This window comes from Ictalurus furcatus, chromosome 9, assembly GCF_023375685.1.
Source record: "Ictalurus furcatus strain D&B chromosome 9, Billie_1.0, whole genome shotgun sequence".
NCBI lineage: Eukaryota > Metazoa > Chordata > Actinopteri > Siluriformes > Ictaluridae > Ictalurus > Ictalurus furcatus.
The window spans coordinates 31745017-31770607 of NC_071263.1; the positions used below are offsets into that span (position 1 = coordinate 31745017).

The window sequence follows — 25591 nt, forward strand, 5'->3', positions numbered from 1 at the left end:
TGACCTCCTACAGAAACGTGTCTTGGGAGGTGGTCTCTTCGACCTCAGACATGAACTTGGCTTGGGAGGCCTTCTATTCAACCTCGGGCAGAAACTTGGCTTGAGAGGCCCTCCTTTGGACCTCGGACAGAAACTTGGCATGAGTGGTCGCCTCGTTGACCTCATACATGAACTTGGCTTGGGAGGTTGTCTCTTCGACCTCAGACAGGAACTTGACCTCTAGCAGAACTTTGACTTTATGCTGGAGCTCTGGGGATGAGACTGCCTCGTGAGTCTCATGCTGGAGCTCTGGGGATGAGACCACCTTGTGCGTCTAATGCTGGAGCTCTACAGGTGAGGCCATCTCGTGGATCTCAAACTGTAGTTCTAGAGGAGAGGTCACCACATTGACCTCTGGCTGGAGCTCTGTATATGAGACCACCTCATGGATCTCATGCTGGAGCTCTGAGGAGGAGGTTGCCACGTTGACCTCCGGCTGGAGCTTGGCAGGTGAGACCACCTCATGGGTCTCAGGTTCAAGCTCTGGAGATGAGGCCGCCACGTTGGCCTCAGACGAGTGTTCAGCCGATGAGACCACCTCATAGGTCTCACGCTGGAACTCTGGGGAGGAGGTGGCCATGTTGACCTCCAACTGGAGCTCGGCAGTTGAGACCACTTTGTGGGTCTCAAGCTCTAGCGCTGCTCTTGCTCTCTTGTGGAACTGTTTGTGAGCACGCCAGCTGCCCTTGAAACATTCCCGAGAGCAGAAATATGATCCGGGCATCCGACATTTACTACAGGTGGCACACTGTAGTTGGGCTTCTTAACAGCAGCCCCTGGTCTTGCAGGTCTATGTCATCCCCACCACTGCCGTTGGCCGGAGGCTGAAGCTGAGCTGTAGAGACCCTCCTGTCGGCCAGCTCCCTCTCATAATATGAGGTGAAAGTCTGAGAGGGTTCATCCGTTAGACTGAGCCTTCCTAACATCTTCCCAAGGTCAGGTTTGAGCCCTAGACATCCGAACATCTGATCTAAAGGTTTAACCAACTGGCTTTACTTGGCTAAGCTCACTGGCCCCCCTAGTAATCAGGAACTCGGCCCAACGGCGGGCTGGGCCAGTGAGTCGGGACAGCATGAATCCCAGCCACTGCTCCTCTCTGGGCTTGGGGTCCTCCAGGCTTGTAAAATAAAACTGCCATTGGAGTAGATAACTTTCAGGACAAACTCAAAGCCATCGAAGGAAGCTGGAAATTCCAGGGGGAACCACTGGGGAAAACGCACAAAATCAAAGGCTGGTATAGAGATCCCAGCGTAATGCTCTCCTGTTGCTTCCATGTTGTAGGCGAAGTATTCTGTCAAGTAAAGTAGGTAAGGCTTGGACATACCACGGAGACTAGGCAACTGAACGTAATACTTCACAAAAACATAATGTTCGAAAAGTCACTTATATAGCGTGGTTGTGAGTGCTGTGAATTGGATGCAGGTGTGCATGATTAGAATGAATGCAAGTGTTCTGTGTGTGAGTGTTCTGGGTATTGCAGTCAATGGCGGCCATGTTTCTAGACCGCAGTGCAGAATGGGAAATGTAGTCACTGGTTTGCTGTGATATGACAGTTAGATTTATTGGTAGCAGATGGAGAGAGATGTGAAAGGACCTGGGGTGTGTTGCCATAATCATTGTTGGGGGACCTTTGTCTCTCAAACTGGCAGTAGAACTGGGTTATCTGGTTGGCCAGGTGGGGGTTGGTTTCACAACTGGGTGGTTTCTTTTTGTAGCTTGTGAGTTGCTGAAGGCCTTTCCACACTGAGGAGCAGTAGTTTGCAGAGAAGTGATCCTGCCGAATGCATGAAAATGTCTTCTTTGCAGCCTTAATTCACTTTTGTGGGAAATCTGCTTGGATAAAATCACCTATAATGATTAATTATAAATCCGGGAAAAATTTTCTACCCCTTTGATGTGTTCGGACAGCTGTTGCTGTGCAACGTGTGTGTTGATTGTGGTGGAATATAAATGGTAGGTAAATAGGTCTGCAATTAAGAATTAGCCATCCTAAATCTGGAGTGCAGGATATAGAAAAAACTTCGACATCATTGCACCAACTTTGGTTGATGTATATCTCCACACCTCCACCTATTGTTTGGTACAAAACAAAGCCTGGAAGTTCTACTGGCATATCTGGTACAGAGTCATTTAACCAGGTCTCTGTGAACCAGAAGACAGGTTTGTGAGTGAACGTAAAAAATGTAACTCATCAATTTTGTTGGTGAGGGAGCAGACGTTTGATAGAAATTTCCCGGGAAAAGGAGATCTTAATCCACGTTTCCTGAAGAGACACCGGTTTACTTCCCCCTCCTCTTCCACTGCTTGTTTAATTAGGATTACTCCCATGAATCAGGATTACTCCCATAAATCGGCTGTGCCGTCAATGTGCTCATTAATTTACACCTGATTGGCATTTAGCATCTATGTGAGTCTGAAGAAAATCAAAAGCATTAAAAAAGCTGGTGGAATGTTTTACTTTAGTTTGGCCACAAAAACATTGGCACACAACTTCACTAAAAGCCCATTATTCAGGTAATTGCTATGCCTCACATGCACGTGAAGTCAATGAGAAAATATGAAGAATTAAATAATCTTCTCTCCATATTGTAGTGCCAAGAGCAGTGGTATGGTAGTGTAAAGTTAGTGCAGATTCATACTTCCGGAATCACGTTTCTGCGAGCACGTCAGGATGTCATGTGTGTGCACTCCAGTCTTCATATTTGCATGTAATATGAACATGTCCTTTAGGGGGCGGTGTTGCATGAATCACAGCAGAATTGACAGAATTAGACAGCACAGAAGTGCCAAAAACAAAGAACTCCACGTTTCACTGTAAGTATAATTATTTGCTTATGTATTTTAATTACACACACAAATGTAATGCACATTTTGTGAAACCAAGTAGTTTCATATGAATGGCATTAATTATAGAAATATTAAATATGACAAATTTTAAAGAAAGCAAGCTAACATAAATCCATCCAATTAAGGAAAAAATCTTGTTCTTGCATCTTCGTGTACAATACTTTATTGGAGTGGGCACGAAGTGTGATAAGTGACCTGATCTGGTATGTCTCAAGCTGCATTGAGCCGTATACTCCTTAGAGTGTTGAGTACCATCACTACAGCATCAGCTGCTTCCTCATGACACAGACCCTCCTGCTTTTCCAGCACAGCATCTGGGAGATCACTGTTAGAGATTTCTGGTTGAGAGTTGCAGAGACACATTAATTTTAATAAAAAGAAAATTAAAAATAGCAGCTTTCCTGTGTGATGTGCTTGGTGTCTACAATCATCGGAGTATAGTACTTTTTTTCAATTCACTTTTCCTTTCCTTTTCTTTTCACCTCACGTAATTCAAATGTTTTCCATAATTTAGCTCACAAACTGTTTACTCATCATTTCAGCTCTGTGAGTGTTGCCTTTTATGGAGTTTTGTTGTTATCATCAAATGCATATCAGCTACTGTGTGAGCGGCTGGTAGTTTACGAGTTGTCATTCATCAACATAACTCAATTCATTAAATTTTACAGTCATTAAAGAAAGCAGCATATTTCGTTATTTTGAAGGCATCTTTGCTCTACTGCATTTCTTTGCGTGTGCCTAAAACTTTTTCATGGTACTGTATTATTTTTTTTGATTTAAATTAAAAACATGAGAGTACGAAGAAAATTTGTGTTTTCGAAACATTTGTAGATCCAGCAGAAATGTTTAGTTTGGTTTGGTGTGTGCAAAAATTTAATTCAATTCAGTTCAATTTTATTTGTGTAGCGCTTTTAACAATGGACAATGTCCCAAAGCAGCTTTACAGAAATATATAAATTCAGGATATGAATTATAAATGCATTTAAAATTTACACACACCTTTACTAAATTTGATGACTCAGATTGATGACTGAGGTCCAATATTACCATGATAGCATCCACAGACGAAATGTCACAATGTCTTGTCACTGTATTTCTGGGTTGTGAACTGGACACACCTCCCTTCACAGTGGAGGAGTTAACTTAATGCACAGTTAGCTGCTGGTTAAAAAGGTTAAAAAGCTCTGTGTGCAATGCTTACCCATAAACCCTCTTTCTGATACGCATTCACATAGAAGTATAAAACAGTCCATAGCAGTATGCTTGTGACAAAAAAAGAAAGAGCATTGGTTTTTATTATCATTTTTCCCAACCACTGCTCTCAGGCTGAAACACTGAGCTCATATCCACTTAATCTTTAACTGTGTAATTAAATAGACACAAACATATACACTGCCACTTACAGGAAGAAAGTTTAATTACAGTGGAAAAATGTTCCTTGATTAAGCCACATTTTTAAAAAAATGTTTATATGATTAACCCTATGTGTATTAACTCATTACACATATTTGAATATTAAAATGAGGTAAAATGCATGTCACTAGTATGATCGAGCCTAACGAAAAATATTTCAATTCGCTATAACAAGTGATGCCACAGTTTTGTACTGATCTGCACTATTCCCAAATACCCAGTAGTTACATATCCCAGACTCCAGAGTTCTTGCTGTGAGGATTTCCAGATTAAGTCTGACTGCCTCTGCAAGAATAATACAGCGCATGTTCTCCATCCTTGACAAGCCTTAGTGGTTATTTGACCTGCTAGCAGAAAATGACTTGGTTGTATTTGAAACTCACTCCGCTTCCCAGAAATGAGATCTCTGATTCCCCTTCAGCCGCTTTTCACCAGGAAATCAAGTGACCAGCCGAGTGCGTTACAGAAAAGCAGGAACGATCTGTATGCTGACGTTCATTACAAACCACATCTATACATTGCTATAGGTTCTATAAGAACCTGGTGATGTTTATTAAGATCTAATGGACTAACAGGACTTGTGCAATCACCACATAGAGAAACAAAATGTACACCATGTGGAATATTCATTCTTTGATCATTTTAGTAGTAATGTGGTGACACAAAAATTTTATGATTTTGAGTGACTTTTCTTGTGCTTTTGGGTCAGTAGCGGTGAACATCTTGGAGTTCTGGCATGGAAACCTTCTGTGTTTAGTACATGCCTTACTGTGCTCACTGAAACATCAGTGCCTGTTACACCGAGTCTTGCTGCAGGTCTTTTACAGTCACTCAATTTCTCAGAAATCTGCTTGTAGCCATTGATAGCTTCCTTTTTCTGCCCCGTCCAGGTATTTCACATTTTTTCTACCCCTAGCCAGTTCAGGTATTTCATGTGTTCCAGCTCAAGCACACCTGGTGCAGCTAATGAAGCCCTTGATTGGTTGTATCAGGTGTGCTTGAGACAACACCTGTTTTGCATATTTGTGCTGTTGTGAAGGATTCTATTGAGGGGTGAATAATTTTGTGACTGGAGAAATCATTATTAGTTGCATTTTCAGTTGAATTTGGGGAAACCACTTGAAGCATTCGTTGTGTTGAACTATTTCAATTGCTTTTGTTTGATTTGTTCATTGCAAACAGCTGAAAGTCTGTAAATTCTGACAGTAAACCTGATTTGTAATGGGGGTTAAACAATTTTGACTGCAACTGTACATTTACAGTATTGCCTAAGCATCGTCCAGTGTTGGGGCAATGGTTAGACCCAATGACTCTAGCATTGGTTCTCAACCAGGGGAGAGATCGGAAGGGAGGTGCGAATTGTTTTCAAGAAAGAAAAAAAACACAGACAGGGCATCATTTGTGTACTCTGTGTATTTTACTGCTTTTCAAATAGAATGTGCATAAATGGAAAAACCCCACGTTCCCTCTCCCTCTGTATTTTCTTTTTGCTGGGGAGATGCGGAGCTTAGCTGCCTTTTATCTCGCTGTCAGTGCAGACCAATGTTCCCAACCTAGCCACTTTTCAGACCCTTTAGCGACTTTAAAAAAAAATAAATAAATAAATAAAAAAAGCACCTAGCGACAAACCTTAGCAACTTTCCAAATGTCACCAGTACTGTCCTGGAAGCGCGAGGTCTTGCTTTCCCGCTGCACTCACACCTCTGCGTCTGCTCTGTTCAGTGACGGGCTGAGGGCCGGAGATTTAACAGTGTCATGGATAACGAGACGCACCCTTCATCCCAGTTTGCATCATTCACATGCGAATGTGTTTAGAACGCAAGACAAATAGAATGCAACATGTTTTACATGTAAAATAGTCCACGTTATTACAGCCTAGTTCTCTTGTTCAGAGAAGTTATAGTGTTCAGAAACATTTTTGATCATACCTGTCCGTTATATAGTTTTATAAAAGTCATAAAAGTTATTTAAAAAAAACGTTGTGAAAAGTTATTAAAAAAGTAAAAAACACAAAAGAAAAAAAAATCTATCTATCTATCCAAAACAGATTATAGATTACTTATTATATGTGTATATATATATATATATACCTGGTCTCCTCCAATATTGGGGGGGGGGGGGGGGGTTAGAGTGCATGCCACATGATAGGGGAGGCTTGGGGGGGGGGGGGGGCTTTAGTTACAAAAGTTGAGAGCCTCTGCTCTAAGGCCCAAAATATAAAAGGCACACAACTAAGCAACATTGTTTGTGCTCTAACAAGCTACAGAAAATGCATAGCTAATATATGTCATCTTCAGCGCTCAACACAAACTCCATTTCCCAGAATCCTCTGTGACTGATAACCATTTTTGCTACAGACTCCATTTCCCACAGTACACAACTAAAAACACCACCACATGATCAGTTAGAGGACTTATATCCAGTCATCTTCATTCTAGGGTGGCACTAACCCCTTAGTTACTAACCCCTTAGTTACTAACCCCTTAGCTACACCTCTGATCATAGAAAAGAGAAGAACTGAAACATTTGGTTTATCACTGGGTGTCAAGTGAAAAAATAAATAAATAATATTACTACTAATAATTACTAAAATAAAATAATACCAGGGATATAGCAACCAGGGCTCTGGGTGTGTGTGTGTGTGTGTGTGTGTGTGTGTGTGTGTGTGTGTGTGTGTGTGTGTATTTAGGTGGTGGGTTACTCACTATTCCTCAGATTGTGGTTGGAGTCAGATTGTTGTTATTTCTCCTAACAGGATGGACAGTCTGTCAGTGTCAGACAGATTGGATTATTGAGAATCTACTTTCTGATTTTCTCAACTAATATCTCATGCACATGTGTGAATTTATAACATCCAGAAATAAAGTCTGGGTAAATAAACTGCTGACACACTCTGTGCCTTATCAGGAATCGTGATTTCTTATGGCGCCCATCTCATTGGTCAGTCTGTGTGCACTGGTTCTGTGTTTTTGGTCAGTCATTGTTCTCTGGTCTGTTTCTGTCTCTCTCTCCTGTTTCTTTCTCACTCTCTCTTTGTCTCTCTATTTGTCTTTCTCGCTGTTTCGTCTGTCTCTCTCACTCTCTCTCTGCTGCAGATCCTCCCTAAGCCATGTCCCCTCCCACTGCAGACTCCCGCTAAACCACACCCCTTCTGCTACAAACATCTGTAGTCATGTAGTCATTGCTACAGCAGTTGTTCCTTGTGCTGCTTTTCAGGATGTAGTCCTAAAGTATTCTGAACACATTGCTTTTTTATGGAATAAATCACCAAATTCATTTATAAGTTATACAGAACAAATGACTCCAAATTTTTTCATTATACCAAATCCTATATAGAAATGCCCACTACCATCAGAAAACACTGAGGTCAAACTGTTACTGTGAAGAAAATAAAGCACCACTCACTAACTATCCCTGGCTTTATTACATCCACCTCAGCTCAGGTTGACAGGTGTCACTTTAGACACACTGTCATTTGAATCTCATATCAAAAACACAGTTTGCTTTCACCTTAAGAACATTGCCAGACTTCATCCCTCCCCTTTCCCTATGTGACAATTATTCCAACGCTGTTCTTTGTAGGGATGTCACGATACCAAAAATCTAATAGTCGGTACTGATACCACCAAAAGTACATGATACTCGATACCAAAGTCAATACCACAGTGCGGTATAAAAAAAATTATTTTTTTAAAAATTAAATTAAAAACTCTTCTGGAGGACATCCTCCTCTGGCTGATAAAAAGAGAGAGGGTGATATTTTAGTTATCAAACACTGTCTGACAATGAGTGGAGACTACAGTGGAGGTGCACTCCTAAACGTGCTTGTGTGCGCACGCTTTTAGGAGTGCACCTCCACTCTATCTCCATTCAGCCCGTGTCCTGTCAGCTAAATGTAGCCTAATGTCACTAATAATTAGGCTACATTTAGCTGACAGGACATGGGCTGAATGGAGATGCACGGTGGCCCATTCGGAGGTAGTTTATAACATTGCAATGTGTTAGTGTCGTTAACAAATAACAGGCTATCGCTAACATTACATGGAACATAACATTAGCTGGTTTCACGGCCACAATGCCAGCTGCCTCAAACAAACATAATATAGGACTGTCTTTCAGTTGCTTCACCAAATTCCAGGTGTTTCCTCGCTTTGTCTGAAATGAACGATAGCATCGGTTACATGATGCTTCACAGCATCAATTATATGTTTATCATCCGCCTCGAATGTGAAGTATTTCCATATTCCATACCACCTTTCCTCTCAAGGAGTCGGGGCGGAGCTAAACTTCTGTAGTTTTTCCCGTGTGCTTGTAGTTGTTGTTGTTCTTCTTCTTCACCACTTGTGGATCGACTAAAACACTTGTGTGTATTTGCTGCCCCCAACCCTAACCACGGTACCTTTATAACAATCGGTACCAATGCTACTGCAGAAAAACAAGTACTGTCACGTTTTAAGAATGTTGGTACCGACGTGGTAACGAAGTATCGGTTCTCATGACATCCCTAGTTCTTTGTGTACTCCTGGTCCAGGTTGTGAAGAATTACAGTATGTGCAGAACTCAGCTACTAGGTTCTGACCCACACTAGAGCATGGGAACACATCACCCCGTGATTGTTTCTGTCTGTACCTTTTCCCAGATGGCAAGAGAGTGACATTTGTGTGAGGAGTGTTCGGGGTCATCTACAGTGCTGGTGGCTAATGTGGTGTAAATGTCTATGATGGAGGGAAGAGAGACCCCGATAATCTTCTCAGCTGTCCTCACTATCTGCTGCAGGGACTTGTGATCTGATACGGTGCAATTTCCAAACCAGGCAGTGATGCAGCTGCTTGGGATGCTCTCGATAGTCCCTCTGTAGAATATGGTGAGGATGAGGGGTGGGAGATGGGCTTTTTTCAGCTTTCGCAGAAAGTAGAGATGTTGCTTGGCTTTCTTGGTTATGAAGCTGGTGTTAAGGGACCAGGTGAGTTTCTCTACCAGATGGACACCAAAGAATTTGGTGCTCTTGACGATCTCCACAGAGGAGCCGTTGATGTGCAGCAGAGAGTGGTCGCTCCGTGCTCTCCTGGAGTCAACAACCATCTCTGTTGCTTTGTCCACATTCAGAGTTATTGGCTCTGCACCAGTCCTTTAGCCGTTGCACCTACTCTCTGTATGCTGACTCATTGTTATTGTTGATGAGACCCACCACAGTCGTGTCATCAGCGAACTTGATGATATGATTGGAGCTGTACATTGCTGCACAGTCATGAGTCAGCAGAGTGAACAGCAGTGGACTGAGCACACAGCCCTGAGGGACCCCCTGCTCAGTGTGGTGGTGCTGGAGATGCTGTTCCTGATCCAGACTGACTGAGGTCTCCCAGTCAGGAAGTCCAGGATCCAGCTGCAGAGGGAGGTGTTCAGGCTCAGCAGGTTCAGCTTTCTAATCAGGTGCTGAGGAGTAATTGTGTTGAATGCTGAACTGAAGTCTATGAACAGCATTCTAACGTAGGTGTTCTTTTTGTCCAGGTGGGTGAGGGCCAGCTGTAGGGTGGTGGCAATGGCATCATCTGTTGAGCGGTTGGGACGATTCGTGAATTGCAGGGGGTCAAGTGAGGGGTGCAGCAGGGTCTTGATGTGCCTCATGAAGAGATTCTTGAACCGCTTCATGATGAAGCACTTCACCTGCACACACCCTCAGATTTTCTGACACTCGACAACTTGCTGTCCCATTCTGTTGGAACTGCATTGTAGGACAGAGGTTCTCAATCTTATCTGCAAAGGGCCAGTGATGGTGCAGGCTTTCATTCAAACCAAACAGGAGTCACACCTGATTTCTCTTGTTTAATCAGTTCATCTTGGTCTGCAATGAATTATCAAGTTTGGATGAAGACTAGGAATAAAACCACCACAGAAACATGCACACAATCATTATATAGCAGCAACGACATCATTAATTTTTTCATTGGCAAAATTCAAAATATCAGGAAAAAAATTCAGACTATTAATTTAAAACCAGACAATATGATAACTAACCCTGTAGATAATAATATAACAATATCAATTCAGCGATTAGAATGTTTTACTCCCCGTTGAGTGACTGAAATACTTTAACTAATTTTCTCATCAAAATCATCAATGTGTATATTAGAATCCTGACTGTAGAATCCTGGCGTGTGCGGGTGGGAAGGAGGACTCGGGAGACAGGAGGATTTCTGACAGAGCTTCGGGCTCCCTTTAGGGACCACACCCCTGCTGCCACACTTTTCTACACATTTCTTCAAACAGATTTCTTCTACCAGAAGCAATTGAACCCCCTACTAAAAATATTCAATTCCTTACTTAGCATAGGCTATGTACCTAAACCATTTAAACTAGCAGTTACCAAACCCCTGATTAAAAACCTAAAAAGACCTTGACCTCAGTCAGCTGTTCAATCTGATCCATCCTGATGCCCTCCTTCTGTTTGGAGTTTTCATTATTTGAAAATCACGCATTGCTGCTGCTGATGACCCCACATGGACAACCTACAGAGCACCATGTGTTTACTTTGGATGATACCACACAGCCACTCTAAAGATGGCTGTGGATGTTCTTTCAGCAACTGCTATGAACACTCAAGTATCCATCACTGAACAGTTGATAACTTCAGTTTGATACAAGAAACTTAAAACAATAATGATGCTCATATTCAAGTTCCTATTAACACACTTAGCACTGCACGACTTTATAGTATATAGTTATAGTAGAGAAATGATTTATAATTGCACTATCCGGTGTCACCCAGATGAGGATAGGATTCCTTTTGAGTCTGATTCCTCTCAAGGTTTCTTCTCATGTCGTCTCATGAAGGTTTCCTTGCTACCGTCGCCTCTGACTGCTCATTAGGGATAAATTAAAATGAAAATTTTATATCAGGATTTCTGTAAAGCTATTTCAAACATCTGTACAGTGTCCCTGATACACTTCAAACAGTACGTTTACATGGACAGCAGTAATCTAATTACTGACCTTATTCTGAATAAGACAATATTATTATTAAGGTTTTTACATGAATCGCTTTTAGAATATTCCTTTCATTTACCCGTTTTACGTGTTATAGAACATGAATCGATTAACAGCACACGCCATTGCATCCCCGCGCCACGCCATCCGACGTTACTCCCGAATTTCATGTATAAATATACAGTTGGTCTTCGTTATGGGACGGTATACAGTTTTGGCTGTTTCATTTTTAATTTTACGAACGCTTCAAGTGCAGTTAATTATTTGTCACGCTGTACACGCAAATAGACGACTGCTTGAAGCCGTGGGCTACGTCCCAAACCGCATACTTACCTTCTACTGTATATAGTAGCCGAAATACATGTATTTAACCTATTATATAGCAGGTAAGTACACGGTTCGGACGCAGCCGTGCTCTCTTGTTTGCTGTTAAATGGTTGAGCACTGCCGTGTGTGTACGTGTCCTGTCACAAAATGCGGTGAAAACTCCCACACGACGTTAATAGTGTGATTAAGGTGTGTACATGTCTGTAATACACGTCCATAATGCGACTAAAACAGGAATACTCCACATGTCTTAATTCCATTAGTGTTTACTTCGAGTATGACTTTAGTCGGATTAAGGTAATAAAAAATTGCTGTTTACATGGTAGTTTCTTAATCAGAGTATTGTCTTAATTGGGTTAATATCAGATTGAGAGAGTACTGAAAGAGTCATTCAGAATGAGTTATTCACCAATTGTCACAATTTCCCCTCATGCAAAGCGCTGGAGCACGCTTTTCTCTGAAACCCGGAGCAGTGCAAGCGTGCGCTTCCAGGTTTTTTAGTGACATTGATTTTGTTTACTTTCTACACGTGCATCTGTTATGATTTCTGTCCTGTCTCCGCCCCCATATTGTCATTGGTTGTTTCCCTTATGTGTCATCATTAGTCTCAGCTGATTTGTGTTCACCCTTATGTTTGTCATTTAAACCCTTTGTGTCATAGTGTTCATGGCGAAGTATTGCATCAGTGTTATCACTGTGCGAACCTTTGTTCATCGTGTTTCATTTCATGGTTTTTAAAATCGCTTGTAGTTTCTCGTTTTGTGTTTTGCCTTGCCTCGTTTATGCCCGTTTGCCGATCGCCTGACCATTTGCCTGTTTGACCATGCCTATGTCTCACGGTTTGGATTTGTCTGCCTATGTTGTCTATAATAAAGCTCTTATCTGCACTTGCATCCGCCTTAACCTACATTACGTGACACCAATCATTACTTATCACTTGAAATTATGAGCACATACAAACTTGAGCTGAATACAAATCTGTCCATGAACCTTTGTTTCATGTTAGTGGTGTTTATAACAAAACAAACAATGAGAAATCAGCTTTGTACATTCTCAGTTTTAATGCACAGAGCTTTGTTTTAACAATCAGCATGATTATAGTTGAGTCTAATCAAGCTGCTTGTGTGTGTGTGTGTGTGTGTGTGTGTGTGTAACAAGTATTGTCTTCCAGAGGTTTTTGTGTCCTTATCTGAGTGCTCTGCCCTGTCTGTCCATTGGCCAATCAATCTGACTAATGGCTGTTTAATAAAACTGAAGCATGTCATTAAAATCTGAGACTCTTTAAGCCACACAGGTAATGACAGGGTTTGAATTAGTCATAATTACTGTAAATTGGAGACTGTGCAAATCCTCCCATAGTGAGGCAGCAGGACATCATAACATTTAGGAACAGCTTTTAAAGAGTTTTTTGTTGTTGTTGTATTTTGTTGTAACTGGCAGATAATTAACATGCCATTTACATGTAATAGTAAAACTGCCAAAATCATCATGTCACATTCAGGAAAGTGGTATCAGGCTGAGCTATGCTCATTTCTGAGTGTTTTGTTGGAAAAAACAGATGGAGATTAAGAGAGAAAGAGAGAGAGGCAGACAAAGAGAGAGAGACATAGAGAGTATGAGACAGAAACATTTTACATTTGAATGTAATAATTTAACCTTCTAATATTAACCTTTTATTAAGCTTCAATTATAGTTATATTCCTGTGTTATTTACGTTGTGTCATGATCTCCCCTTTAGACAGAGCTGCAGCCTGCCGCACGCTTTGAGTGTCGGAGGGCGCACACGTGCACGAGCGCATGCTCTTTGTGAGTTGATAACTGTGACATTGTTTACTATGGACACGTGCATTTGTTTTGTTTCTGTTCTGTCTCCTCCCTGTTTTCGCATTGCTTGTTGTTCGAGGGTGTAACTTCATTGTTTTCAGCTGTCAGCGCTTAACGCTGATTATGTTTGTGATAAATACCTCTCACTTCCCTTTACACCTGGCGGAGTATTATAGTTAAATTGATAAAGTTGTTAAGTTGATAGTTAATGTTCCGTACCTGGAAAGATTTTGTTAGCTAATTAGTTAGTTCATAGTGCCCAGTGTAGATGAGCCTAGCTCATCACTTAGCTCTCGCCTCTTGATTCTTGTTTCATGTTCCATGTGTATGACCTTGTTTCTCGTTTCCTCGTTGTGATTTCTGCTTAGCCCAGTTTATGCCTGTTTGCCGATCGCCTGACCCATTGCCTGTTTTCGACTACGCTTCTGTTTCACATTTTGGATTTGTCTGCCTGCCGCCTTCTAAATAAAAGCTCTTACCTGCACCTGCTTCCGTCCTAATCTCCATTACGTGAGTAACGTGACACGTTGGCAATAATCTGAAATTCATGGCAATAAATCAGACAAAGAGAGGGAGACAGCGTGAGAGATATGAAGTGAGAAAGAGCGACACAGGGAGAGACCGAGTGAGAGAGACAGAAAGAGAGAAAGCAGTGCATGCATGGTGAGTTTTTACACTTGATCAGAGGCTACAGCAATCAGTGACAGAATATTTAATAACTCATCATTCTAACTTCTGTTTGAAGCTCATCATCACCAACTACAAAGCATTGTGATGACATGGCTAAGAAGATTTGCAATTCTTCCAGCTCTCATGATAAATATTCACACCGCTGGGTATTACTGGGTTTTGTTGCTTTACTGACCTTGAATGTACAATTCCTGTGCACGGTGTTATGTAATGGTTGTGTAAAAGTTGTAAGAAGATCTTTAAAACTCCAGGGAAACTAATGAGTTCATTTTGGTCTTGTGGGTCACAATCTGCACTACAAAGTCTGAATAACTTCTTACTTTCCATATGTCTACAAGTGCTTTGGCAGAATTGATCCCTTTTTGATATGAAGTGAGCGGGGTAAAACATGCATAAAGCTTGCATAAGTTTACTGAAGCTAATGTTACTTGTTCCTCAAATATCCCTCTCATCAAAACTTTTATTCCTACTTCAGGGGTCTCTATAAGTTTGAGGATACTAACAATTGAAAGCTAACCACCCGCTCCCATCAGCATAAGAAAAAACATTGCCCAATCCCCTCAGCCTGAGAGTAAAAACCACCTGCTCCCTTCAGGTTTGTGCAAATAGTGAGTTAAAGCTAGCCACCTGGTCCTGTAGAGTAAACACCACCCATTCTCATCACCATGAGAGTAAAAATCATATACTTCGGATCCAATCGGTGTGAGATCTAACACCTCCTGCTCACAGCTCTTCAAGTTTGCACAAAATAGCAAGCAAAAGCTAACTACCCTCTTCCATTAGTATATAATGAACAAGTATAATAGTTTTATCTCATTTGTGTAAGTGGGATCTACTTTCAGGACTCTTGTGAAAATCTGATTTTTTAGGCCATATTTATGCAGGAATGTAGAAAATTCTAAAGGCTTCACAAACTTTCAAACACCATTGTATATTATGCTGAATTCCATGGGTCTTTAAAAATGTTTTTCTCCTCATTATAACTTGATGTGGGTTATCTTATTGTCTCATTTGTTATTTGCACAACTACAGATGCTAATAGAGAATATATCTGCCATTTCACACTTGGTCATAAACAGATCAACAGTGAATCACCACACACACTAGCAGAATGGTCACAGACCCAAACAGGTCCTGAAAAAAACTGTTATTCTTTCATTATTTTCTTTTATGAAGAAGGTAGTTGGCTTTGGGCAAAGATGGTCTGTTGGGTTTTTGCAGTGTTAAGCATGTTGGTAAATCACACAATGTCATATCACAGCAAACCAGCGACTCCATTTCGCAGAATGTACCGCAGACTACAAACATGGCCGATGATGACTACAACTCTGAAACACACACAGACATGTTCACCTTCTCCAGAATACTAAGACACACCTGTTTCCAATAACACTCACACCACACTTTAAAAGGGACTGCTCACACATTACACATTTGCAAAGTAAACGCTCAGTTGCCCTAGTCTCTGTCATTAACAAGCCTTTCTACTCTGTTGATATTACTGGTTTTGATTCTGCTTCACACTTGACTGTAATTATCTGCCTTACCTGTTCTAGTCTGTTTGCCTGATCGTTTGACCTTTGCCTGTCCTTGTTTTTGAGTTTTGCCTTGCCCTTTGGACTGTTATATCCTCATTAAAGCTGCAATACCTGCATTTGCTTCTGTCTCAGACTCAATTACATGACACACAACTGCATTGGACACAAACTTCCTGAGCAAATTTGTAACCGTAAGTAGGAAAGTGTGGAATTTTATGTTTCAAAGTCTAAATATTGCCCTGCTAAGAAGCTGTAGACTAGCATTAATGATACGCTTCTCACAAATTCTGGCTGCTCATATGCAGTAACCGTCATGGCCAATGAAGATCTTGAGTTTGATATCTGAACTTGTACAGAAATTTGCAAGCCCTTATTTTCCCCCATGTAACAAGCCAAGAGACTCAATCTTGAGTGTGTCATCTCATGTTTGATGACTGAAATTGGGAAATGGCACATCATGATATCTACCACAGCACTCAACACAACTCAACATGATATCCAATGGTTCTCTTGGAAGCTGGTTTCTCAGAACAACTTCCTCACATCTGATCATCAGGGCCAAGGTAAAGAGTTTCTCATATCAGAGACCTGATTATGAGGTGGATTCAGTAAACACCAAGAGATTCAATGTGATACTGAATGCTGACAAAGGGTTTTTTGTGACTTGTTACTACCCACATAATCATCATCATTATCATCATACCCATAAATTGTACAACTGTAGTTGTATTTGTAAACATAAATATGAAGCATAAACACCTAAAAAGGCAAAAAAACTAAAGTAATATGCTGATGAAAAATGCAAAAGTCTCTTTATTACTCACATCCGATCATCATCATAGCCACGGCAAAGATCTTCTCTCCATCAGTGGTAGGTGAGATGTTGCCGAAGCCAATGCTGGTCAGACTGGTCATGGTGAAGTATAGTGAGGTGATGTAGACTGAGTCCTTGCTGGGGCCACCCTCCCACCTGCCTGTGCCTGTAGCATTAAAGCGGTAAGGTGTGCCTGCCATCTCACCCAGCATGTACAGCCAACTGTCCTTACGTGCCACATTTGTCTCCTCATCAATGACTTCATAGTCTCCAATACTGTACCAGATACATGCGAGCCAGTGTGCAGCGAGACCAAATACACACACCAACAGCACGAGCACAGCGGCACCATATTCAATATAGTGATCCAGTTTACGAGCCACTCGGCCCAGACGCAGCAGACGCACCACCTTCAGAGAACTGAACAAACTGCTGATGCCCTGAGAGACAAAAACAAGAGACATAAAAAGTGAGAGGCAAAGTGAGGAATAGAGACAGAGAGACAAAAAACAAGGACAAATAAACAGAGAAGAAAGTAAGCAAGAGAGACAACAAGAAGAGAGAGAATTGCGAAAAATATATAGTGATTGAAAGGGACAAACAGAATGAGGAAGAGTGAGATATAGAGAACGAAATACAGAAGGTGAACAAATACACAAAATTGGGCAAAGGTTTAGGGACAGAGAAAAAGGAAAGCAGATAACCCAGAGAGTGAGAAAGAGAGAGTGAGTCAGAAAGAGAGAAAAGAGATAGAAAGAAAAAGGAACTGAGAGAGACATAGAAAGCAGGAGAAAGTCACAGCACTTGTATTTATCCATTCTTCCATTTCTAATTACTCTCTTAATGATTACAGAAATAGGATAGGTGTAGTTATTTTTCCCACCTGATTTCTGAATGTTGGTTTACTATTTAGGGAAAAAATTACTATATATTGAAATCTGTCAAAACTGAAATCTGTTTTTTGTTGTCACCTGATCTTATATGTTTGTTTATAGAAGTTGGTGAGGACCACAAAATTGTTATTTAGACACTGATAAATAAAAACATAGAATTGTAGTAGGGTGTGCTTTCTTTTTCCCCTATGACTGTAGATGGATGGGTAAATGAATGGATAGGTGGGTGGAAGGAAGGAAGGAAGGAAGGAAGAAAGAAAGTAAGTAAGTAATGATGGATGGATGGATGGATGGACAGAAGAATTGATGGATTGAATTTGCTGGGACCCTCACTTCTGGGAAGGCTCTCATTTGTAAACAATCCTTCTCACTGTAGAATGGTGAATTTAAAATTTGGAGATGGCCTTATAACCCTTCCCAGATTGATGAGCAGCAACAGTAGCTTCTCTGAGTTCATGACTGATGTTTTTTCTTCTTGGCATGATGTAGACACACACCTGATTGCTCCAGAACACCAAACTACCAAAGTTTGGCTTTTATAGAAGTAGTCACACTTCGTGATGAACTTATCTTGTGGATTTTATTAGTAACACCGGCTGCTAATTACTCTCTTAATGACTGTGGAAGTAGGAAGGGTGTACTTAGTTTTTCCCACCAGGTTTCTGAATGCTGGTTTACTTTTTGGGGAAAATGACTACATATTGAAATCTGTGTTTTGTTGTTGTCACCTGATCTTATTTGTTTGTTTATAGAAGTTGGTGAGGACCACAAAACTGTTATTTAGACACTGATAAATAACAACATAGGACTGAAAGAGGGTGTACTTTCTTTTTCCCCATGACTGCATCTATCCTTCTATTTAGTCTTTTCCATGCAAATCCGAGGAGACTGTGTTGTATTGTGTGTGTGTGTGTGTGTGTGTGTGTGTGTGTGTGTATCTTTCTTGAAACAGAAGTGCACTGTTTGTCCTTGTGCATATTGTCCATATTTAAAAATACACACTGAAGTTTGCCGAGCTGGCTGCTGACAACACAGAGCATTTAAATAGCACCTGAACAGCCCGGTGTGTGTGTGTGTGTGTGTGTGTGTGTTCAGTGTTTTCTAATATTGAATAGACAGTAGCTAGTAAGATGTGATGTTGTGAAATGTATTCATAACCTGACATTATGATTTTGTTTGTTTATTAGTACATGCTGCTTGTTGTCGATTGTGTGTAACCAAACTGCATGTAAAAATAACACCAGGGTGCATACAGAGACCAAGACAGGATGGTTCAGGTCTAAAAATGTCTCTCACTTTCTGGAGCAGCTCTAAGAACTCTTCAGCCTGAAAACTGGGAGATCAATTTGCTATCATAGACTGTTGAGTAGCTAGCTAACAGTACACATGCTAATCTACCAATTAGCAGTGTGCACAAGCCAACGGAGAGAAATAGGGATGCTAAACAATTTAAACACACATGACACATGAATTTTGTGTGACAATGACATTTATTGTGATTTAGACGTTCGTGTGTGTTTCATGGCCAGCGCCATATCACCCTGCAGCTCTCGTCTGGTTTCCCACTGACGCTAAGCAGGGTTGAGCCTGGCCAGTACTTGGTCTGTGTGGGTCCTAATGCCCCAGTATAGTGTCGGGGACACTATACTGTAAAAACAGCACCATCTTTCGGATGAGACGTTAATCCGAGTGGTCATTAAAAAGTCCTGCCGAAATTCCACTGGCACTTATCTATCGTGGCCCCCTAATAATCTCCATCCCTGATTCGGCTACATCATTCTCCTCTCCTCTACACCTCTCTAGTTGGTGTGTGGTGGGCATTATGGGGCGCACTATGGCTGCCATCGCATCATCCAGGTGGATAATGCACACCCCAACCCCCCCCCCCCCCCACACACACACACACACGATGTAAAAGTGCTATAAAAATTTTTAGAATTATTATTACTATTCTATGGCACAACATAAAAAACACGCACACTGATAAGATCAGTTTAAATTGCATATTGATCATAATATATGCACCTTGCCATGCTGCCATGTCAAACATACATTCACGTCAGCTACTGAAAAGAGTTTTATCAGTAACCACCCAGCGATATCAGCGATGAATAAATCATCGTCTGATCCCAAAGAACTTGACCAGGTGACTGAATGCTTAGAGTCAACGTTCTGCTACAAGCTATATAAGGTAGCTCCACTTAAAAGAAAAATAATTAGAGCGAAAAGCTAGCATCCTGGTATAACCATCACACACACCTTAAAACAAACCACTCGACAATTAGAACATAAACGGCTTGGAAGGAGACCCTACTGAACTACAGAACATCTCTTAGTGATGCTAGAGCAGTCTCTCTCCACCTTAATAGAAGATAACAAAAAATAATCCTAGATTCTTATTTAATACTGTAGCAAAATTAACTAGGAATAAAACCACCACAGAAACATGCACACAATCACAATCATCATATAGCAGTGACGATTTCATGACTTTTTTTCACTGGAAAAATTGAAAATATTATACAAAAAATTCAACTCGCAGTAATATAGCAATAGCAGATCAACAATTAGAATGTTTTACTCCCCTTAGAGAGACCGAACTAGCTTCAATAATTTCTTCATCAAAATCATCAACTTGAATAATAGATTCCTTTACCAACATTCCAGAAGTTTTTGAACCCCTTCTAAAAATAATAAATTCTTCCCTTAACACTGGTTATGTACCTAAATCATTTAAACTAGCAGTTATTAAACTCCTGATTAAAAAACCTTTTTTTCAAACACTTCTGATAGCTGGTCAGCACAAGTATCCAGCCCGGCACGCCATCTGGGCCACTTGCCTTACTTGCATTGACCTTCTTCAGGGCGGCCAGAGATGATTTTCCATCAGATGGCTTAACATATCGGGCAGCCTCCTCTTTATGAATATCAAAGGACTGGTTCAGGATGTCAGGCAAGGTGGTGTCATCACCTGGCAGCTGACTATTGGTTTTACAATCCATCAGTGCCTTTATACTGTTCCATATACTGCAGGGGTTGTTGTTAACAAGTTGTTGTTCAATGTGCTGTTTATATTTACACTTTGCATCCCTGATGCCTTTCCGGAGTTTCCTTCATGCTTCACTGTAAACTTAATTGAGGTAGTAATTAATGTAAGTGGTTAGTGAAAAGGTAGGTCCAGTGACTCAACTGTTTGGACAGTCAGAGTAAGTTCATTCACCACCTGGGTACAGGACAGAGTCTTGATGCTGGGTTTTAAACATGGATGCTTGCCTACAAAACCTAACAATGGACCCCCACATACACCATACTTCCTTCCACTTGTCACTCTCAGTATAGGAGAGGTGACACCCTAACCCTAACCCTCTGTGGCTCTCAGTCTCTGTGAAAGAAGCATGACTCTGTACTTGTTAGTCTCAGTAAAAGAAACATGGAATCTGTAACTGCCAGTTTCAGTAAAGGAGGTGTGGCCCCTGTACCTGTCAGTCTCAGTAAGACAGGTGTGGCCTCTGTATCTGTCAGTCTCCGTGAAGGAGGCATGGCTTCTTTAAATATACATCATATGGCCAAATGTTTGTGGACACCTAAACATCACACTCATATGTAGTTGTTGAACAGCCCATTCCAGATTTAGTCCCCCTTTGCTGTTGTAATAAACTCCTGACTTCATAGAAGGCTTTCCACAAGATTTCGGAGCGTGGCTTTGGGGAGTTGCCAATTATGCCACAGGAGCATTAGTGAGGTCAGGCACTGATGTCAGGTGAGAAGGCCATGCATTCCAGTCAGCGTTCCAGTTCATCCAACACAAGAGTGTTCATTGAGGTTGAGGTCAGGGCACTGTGCAAGCCACCCAATTTCTTCTGCATCAACCCTGGCAAAATATGTCTTCATGGAGGTCATTTTGTGCACAGGGGCATTGTCATGCTGGAACAGGTTTGGGCCTCTTAGTTCCAGTGATGGGAAATTGTAATGTTACAGCATACAAAGACAACTGCGTGCTTCCAATATATATTCCAATACGATATATAAGTTCATCAAGCTTGTATTAAAATGTGCATCATTTTGGAATTCAAAATACACATCAATACCTAATGCAACAGTCTGAGTGCTCATAACAGAGCTCCCCCCTTAACGCGTGGCTCTCAAAGCACATAAAAAGTTTGAGAGGGGGTCCTAGATACCCAATGTCTCAAAGCTCCTCTGAGTGTCATTTCTCGCAGGGCCGTAATGAGGATGCTTGCCGTGTTTCCCGGGGAACAGATGTTGGACAGTCTCTTTCATACCGCAGAGAGATGATGCAATCTCCCTGGCCTGGCTTGGGCGCGGAGCCCAAAGCGCAGCCGGGGGGGAACAAAGCTCATGGTGGATCCCGAGGGGGAAGCAGTGCTCTCCGCGAGGTCAGAGGGGGAGCGAAGTTCTCTTCGAGGCTGGAGGGGGGAGTGATGCCCTGCATGAAGCATGAGGGGGGAGCAATGTCCTCCATGGAGCAGGAAAGGGAAGTGACATGTGGAGCGAAGCAGAGCAAAGGAGCGACATCTTCAGTGGAGCATGGAGGCAGAGCGACATCCTCAGCCGAGTGGGAATGTGGAGCGACGTGGAGTAGGAAAGAAGAGCGATGTCCGAAAAGGAGCCTAGCGTAGTGACATCCGAGACGGAGCAGGAAGGCAATGTGGAGCTCTAGGCCAAACCGGGAGACAGAGTAACATCCCAGGCTGAACAGGTAGGCTGAGCTGGATTCATCCTCAGGGACTTCAGGATTGCCTCTTGGATCACGAAATGCATTTTATGGTCTGGCTTTCTGTCACGAATGCGGAGACGGAGGCAGCTGCACTTGCAGATTCAAAGTTTAATAAGAGTTCAAACCAAACATAAAAGACACTAAGCATACATGAACAAGGAAAATAAACATAGACAAATACTTAAGATACCAAGAGCATAACGTGAAAACTTCATACAAACAAAGCCAGACTGAGTGCTGTACAAACTGTGACTAAATACACACAGGTGCTCGTTAACTGGGATGAGAGTCAGGTTCGGGTGATCATGTGACTGTGATGCAGAGGTGCATGCTGCTGAAAATTGAAATTCATGGTTCCTTCCAGAGATTCATAACAGAATGAATGAATGAATGAACATGTGTGCGTTTGTAAGGAGCAGTTTCTCCAGTAACTATGCTATTGAAATGTTATTTTTGTTGGAAGATTTTGCTTCTTTAGTTTTGCCATGAGGCTAATGTTGGTAAAAAGTAAGGATAGTTTATAACCTCCAGTTTAGCATTATGCAAACTACATGAGTACATGAGCCATGATTTCATTCATTTCTAATTGGCTGGCAGGTATGCATGTATTCCTTATATGGAGAAAACTCTAAATTAGATCTGGTAAAATAAAATTCATTAGCAAGTGATTTTCTCTAAGAAGCCTCTAAAGTATCCTCTAAAGTACATCTGGTAAAATATTTTTACCAGTCATTACTTTTTATGCTATAAACCAAAATTATAGAACAGAGTAAATGAGTCATTTTAATCACAGAGAAGGAATTTAAAGGTGCTACTGTGCATGGAAGTGACCTTAGCAATGCAGGGCAGGGTCAGACTCAGGTAGGAGAGCGGGGGTTAGCAGTGCGATCCCCGGCCACATGCCAAAGTGTCCTTGGGCAAGATACTGAACCCCAAGTTGCTCCCGATGGCAGTCTAGCATCTTGCATGGCAGCTCTGCTAGCATTGGTGTGTGTGTGTGTGTGTGTGTGTGTGTGTGAGTGAGTGAATGAGAAACAGTGTAAAAGGCTTTATAGAACTTCTAACATTAAAAAGGCACTATATAAGTGCAGACCATTTACTATTTACCTTAGCATTTATATAATGATAGCAATTACAACCTATACACCATGCAAATCAGCTTTGATTTCAAGTTAGGCTTGATTGATTATAGAGCTGTCTATATGGGCAAACTGTTGTAAGACCTTTTACAAAGTATTTCACTGGTAGTACAATGTCAAGGATTCTTCCTCATAGTGTGTCAAGGAGTTTTTCTTTGCTCATTAGGGATAAATTTATACATTTAAAATGTATATCCGGAATTTATACATTTCTGTAAAGTTACTTTGTGACAATGTCCATTGTTAAAAGCACTATACAAATAATACTGAATTTAACTGAAACAGAATTGAATAGAATATTTATTACACATTTTTCTTTGTGCTAGTATTGACACTTTGCTTTGCTAGTGTTATGATCAGTGTATGAAAAGTGTAGAAAAAAAAGGAAAAAAGTGTTTTTTTCTACACTGTTGTAGTTGAATAAGACAAAACCAAAATGATTTGTTGCTTAATAAGCTATACATTAAGAATAAAACCTTTTCACCATGTCAAATTTGACACTGAATAAAATGGTGACTGACCTCATCAACATTTTCAAAGGCATTGATGACATCATAGGGGAGGCAGGACAGCAGGTCAATGACGAACCACGTCTTCAGATAGTTCATGCGGATAAGCTTGGGGTCAGAGATAACCTCACCAGCCGGCCCCACAAATGTGGTGTGGAAGTTGAGGACGATGTCCACCAGGAAGATGACGTCCACTACACTGTCCACCACCAGCCATGCCACGTTGTTCTGCTTGGTCTTGAACGAGACGTTGTAGGGTACCATGATGGCTGTGTAGAAGGTGAGGATTAGGATCACCCAGTCCCATGTGGTCTTGAAGGCGCAGTAGTGTAGGATGATGTGAGGTGGCGTCTTAGGTGTCTCCTGTTTATACTGAGGCAAGATGTCCGAGCCAAGCTGCAGCACCTGGACAGGTGGTGAAGGAAAGACCAAAACCTTCACATAGGCCAGGTGTACAGTTACTGACATTTACATTTACAGCATTTGGCAGGCGCCCTTATCCAGCGTGACATAGAGAAGTGCTGAGTAGTCAGAAAAGAAGGTTTTGTAGATGGGAAGTTTATAAGGAAGCCATATACCCCTTCAAAAAAGGAATCACAGCAGCTAAAAGGAGGTTCTTGCTTAAAATTGCGGAACAATATGCCACCAAAGGCTGTTGCTCCTCAGTCTGGAAAGGCCTCCAAAATACATTGCCTTACATAACATCGCCAACTACAAAAAGAAACCACCTAACTGCATGACTCACCCTGACCTGCCTGACCAGCTGAACCACTTCTATGTCATCTCAAGCAATCTCAAAAGGGATGGAGCCATCACCTGCATCATAAAAAAGGCTCAGGAAGGCTGTTTTTTCTGCAACAACTTAAAAAATGTTAATCTCCCCCAGACTGTACTTGTCCAGTTCACCATTATACAAGAATGGATGCATGGCTTCTGATCCCAGTCTGTGTGTGTGTGTGTGTGTGTGTGAGTGAGAGAGAGAGAGGGAGTTAAAGGTACAGATAGGAGCAGTCTGGCTGCGCTGTTGCACACGTACAATATATGTTAATCATCAAAGGACATTATTTTAAAAGCTTACCCAGCGGATGTTATTTTTTATTTAGTAATTACAGGTGCATCTAAAAAAATTAGAATATTGCGGAATATTGTTTTTTCTGTAATTTAATTAAAAAAGTGGAACTTTCATATATTCTAGATTCATTACACGTAAAGTGAAATTTTCAAGCTTTTTTTGTCTTACTCTAGATGATTACAGCTTACAGCTCACGGAAATCAAAAATCCAGTATCTCAAAATATTAGAATTACTCTAATCAGTGAATTAACTCAAAACACCCGCAAAGTTTTCCTGAGCCTTTAATGTCTCAGTCTGGTTCAGTACACAACCACAATCACGGGGAAGATGAACGTAAATGTTGTATTTCATTTGGAAATCAAGGTCCCAGAGTCTGGAGGAAGAGTGGAGAGGAACAGAATCCAAGCTGCTTGAAGTCCAGTGTGAAGTTTCCACAGTCAGTGATGATTTGGGGATCCATGTCATCTGCTGGTTTTGGTCCACTGTGTTTTCTGAAGTCGACCCGCCTGACCCGAAACCCATAGAGAATCTACGAGAGACACCAGACCCAACAATACAGATGACCTGAAGGCCGCTATCAAAGCAACCTGGGCTTCCAGAACACCCCAGCACTGTCACAGGCTGATTGCCTCCATGCCACGCCGCATTCATCCTGCAACAGGATTAAAGCCCCGACCGAGTATCAGTGCATAAATTTACATACTTTTCAGAAGGTCGACATTTCTGTATCATAAATTCTCTATTAGAATATTTTGAGATACTG

The 25591-nt window shown here is 41.4% G+C and overlaps 1 protein-coding gene and 1 long non-coding RNA gene across 3 annotated transcripts in view; one reads left to right on the top strand and one right to left on the bottom strand.

The window, feature by feature from the left end:
- Positions 1–25591, bottom strand: part of kcnh1a (potassium voltage-gated channel, subfamily H (eag-related), member 1a) — a 66273-nt gene that overhangs the window by 30120 nt on the left and 10562 nt on the right. The window contains exons 6-7 of the mRNA XM_053632617.1: positions 23768–24160; positions 16487–16916 (exon numbers count right to left, since the gene is read on the bottom strand). Of these exons, the coding sequence (XP_053488592.1) occupies positions 16487–16916; positions 23768–24160 (823 nt within the window). The remainder of the gene's footprint in view (positions 1–16486; positions 16917–23767; positions 24161–25591) is intronic.
- LOC128612441 (uncharacterized) overlaps positions 1–25591 on the top strand; it is a 39621-nt gene that overhangs the window by 10984 nt on the left and 3046 nt on the right. The window lies entirely within an intron of this gene.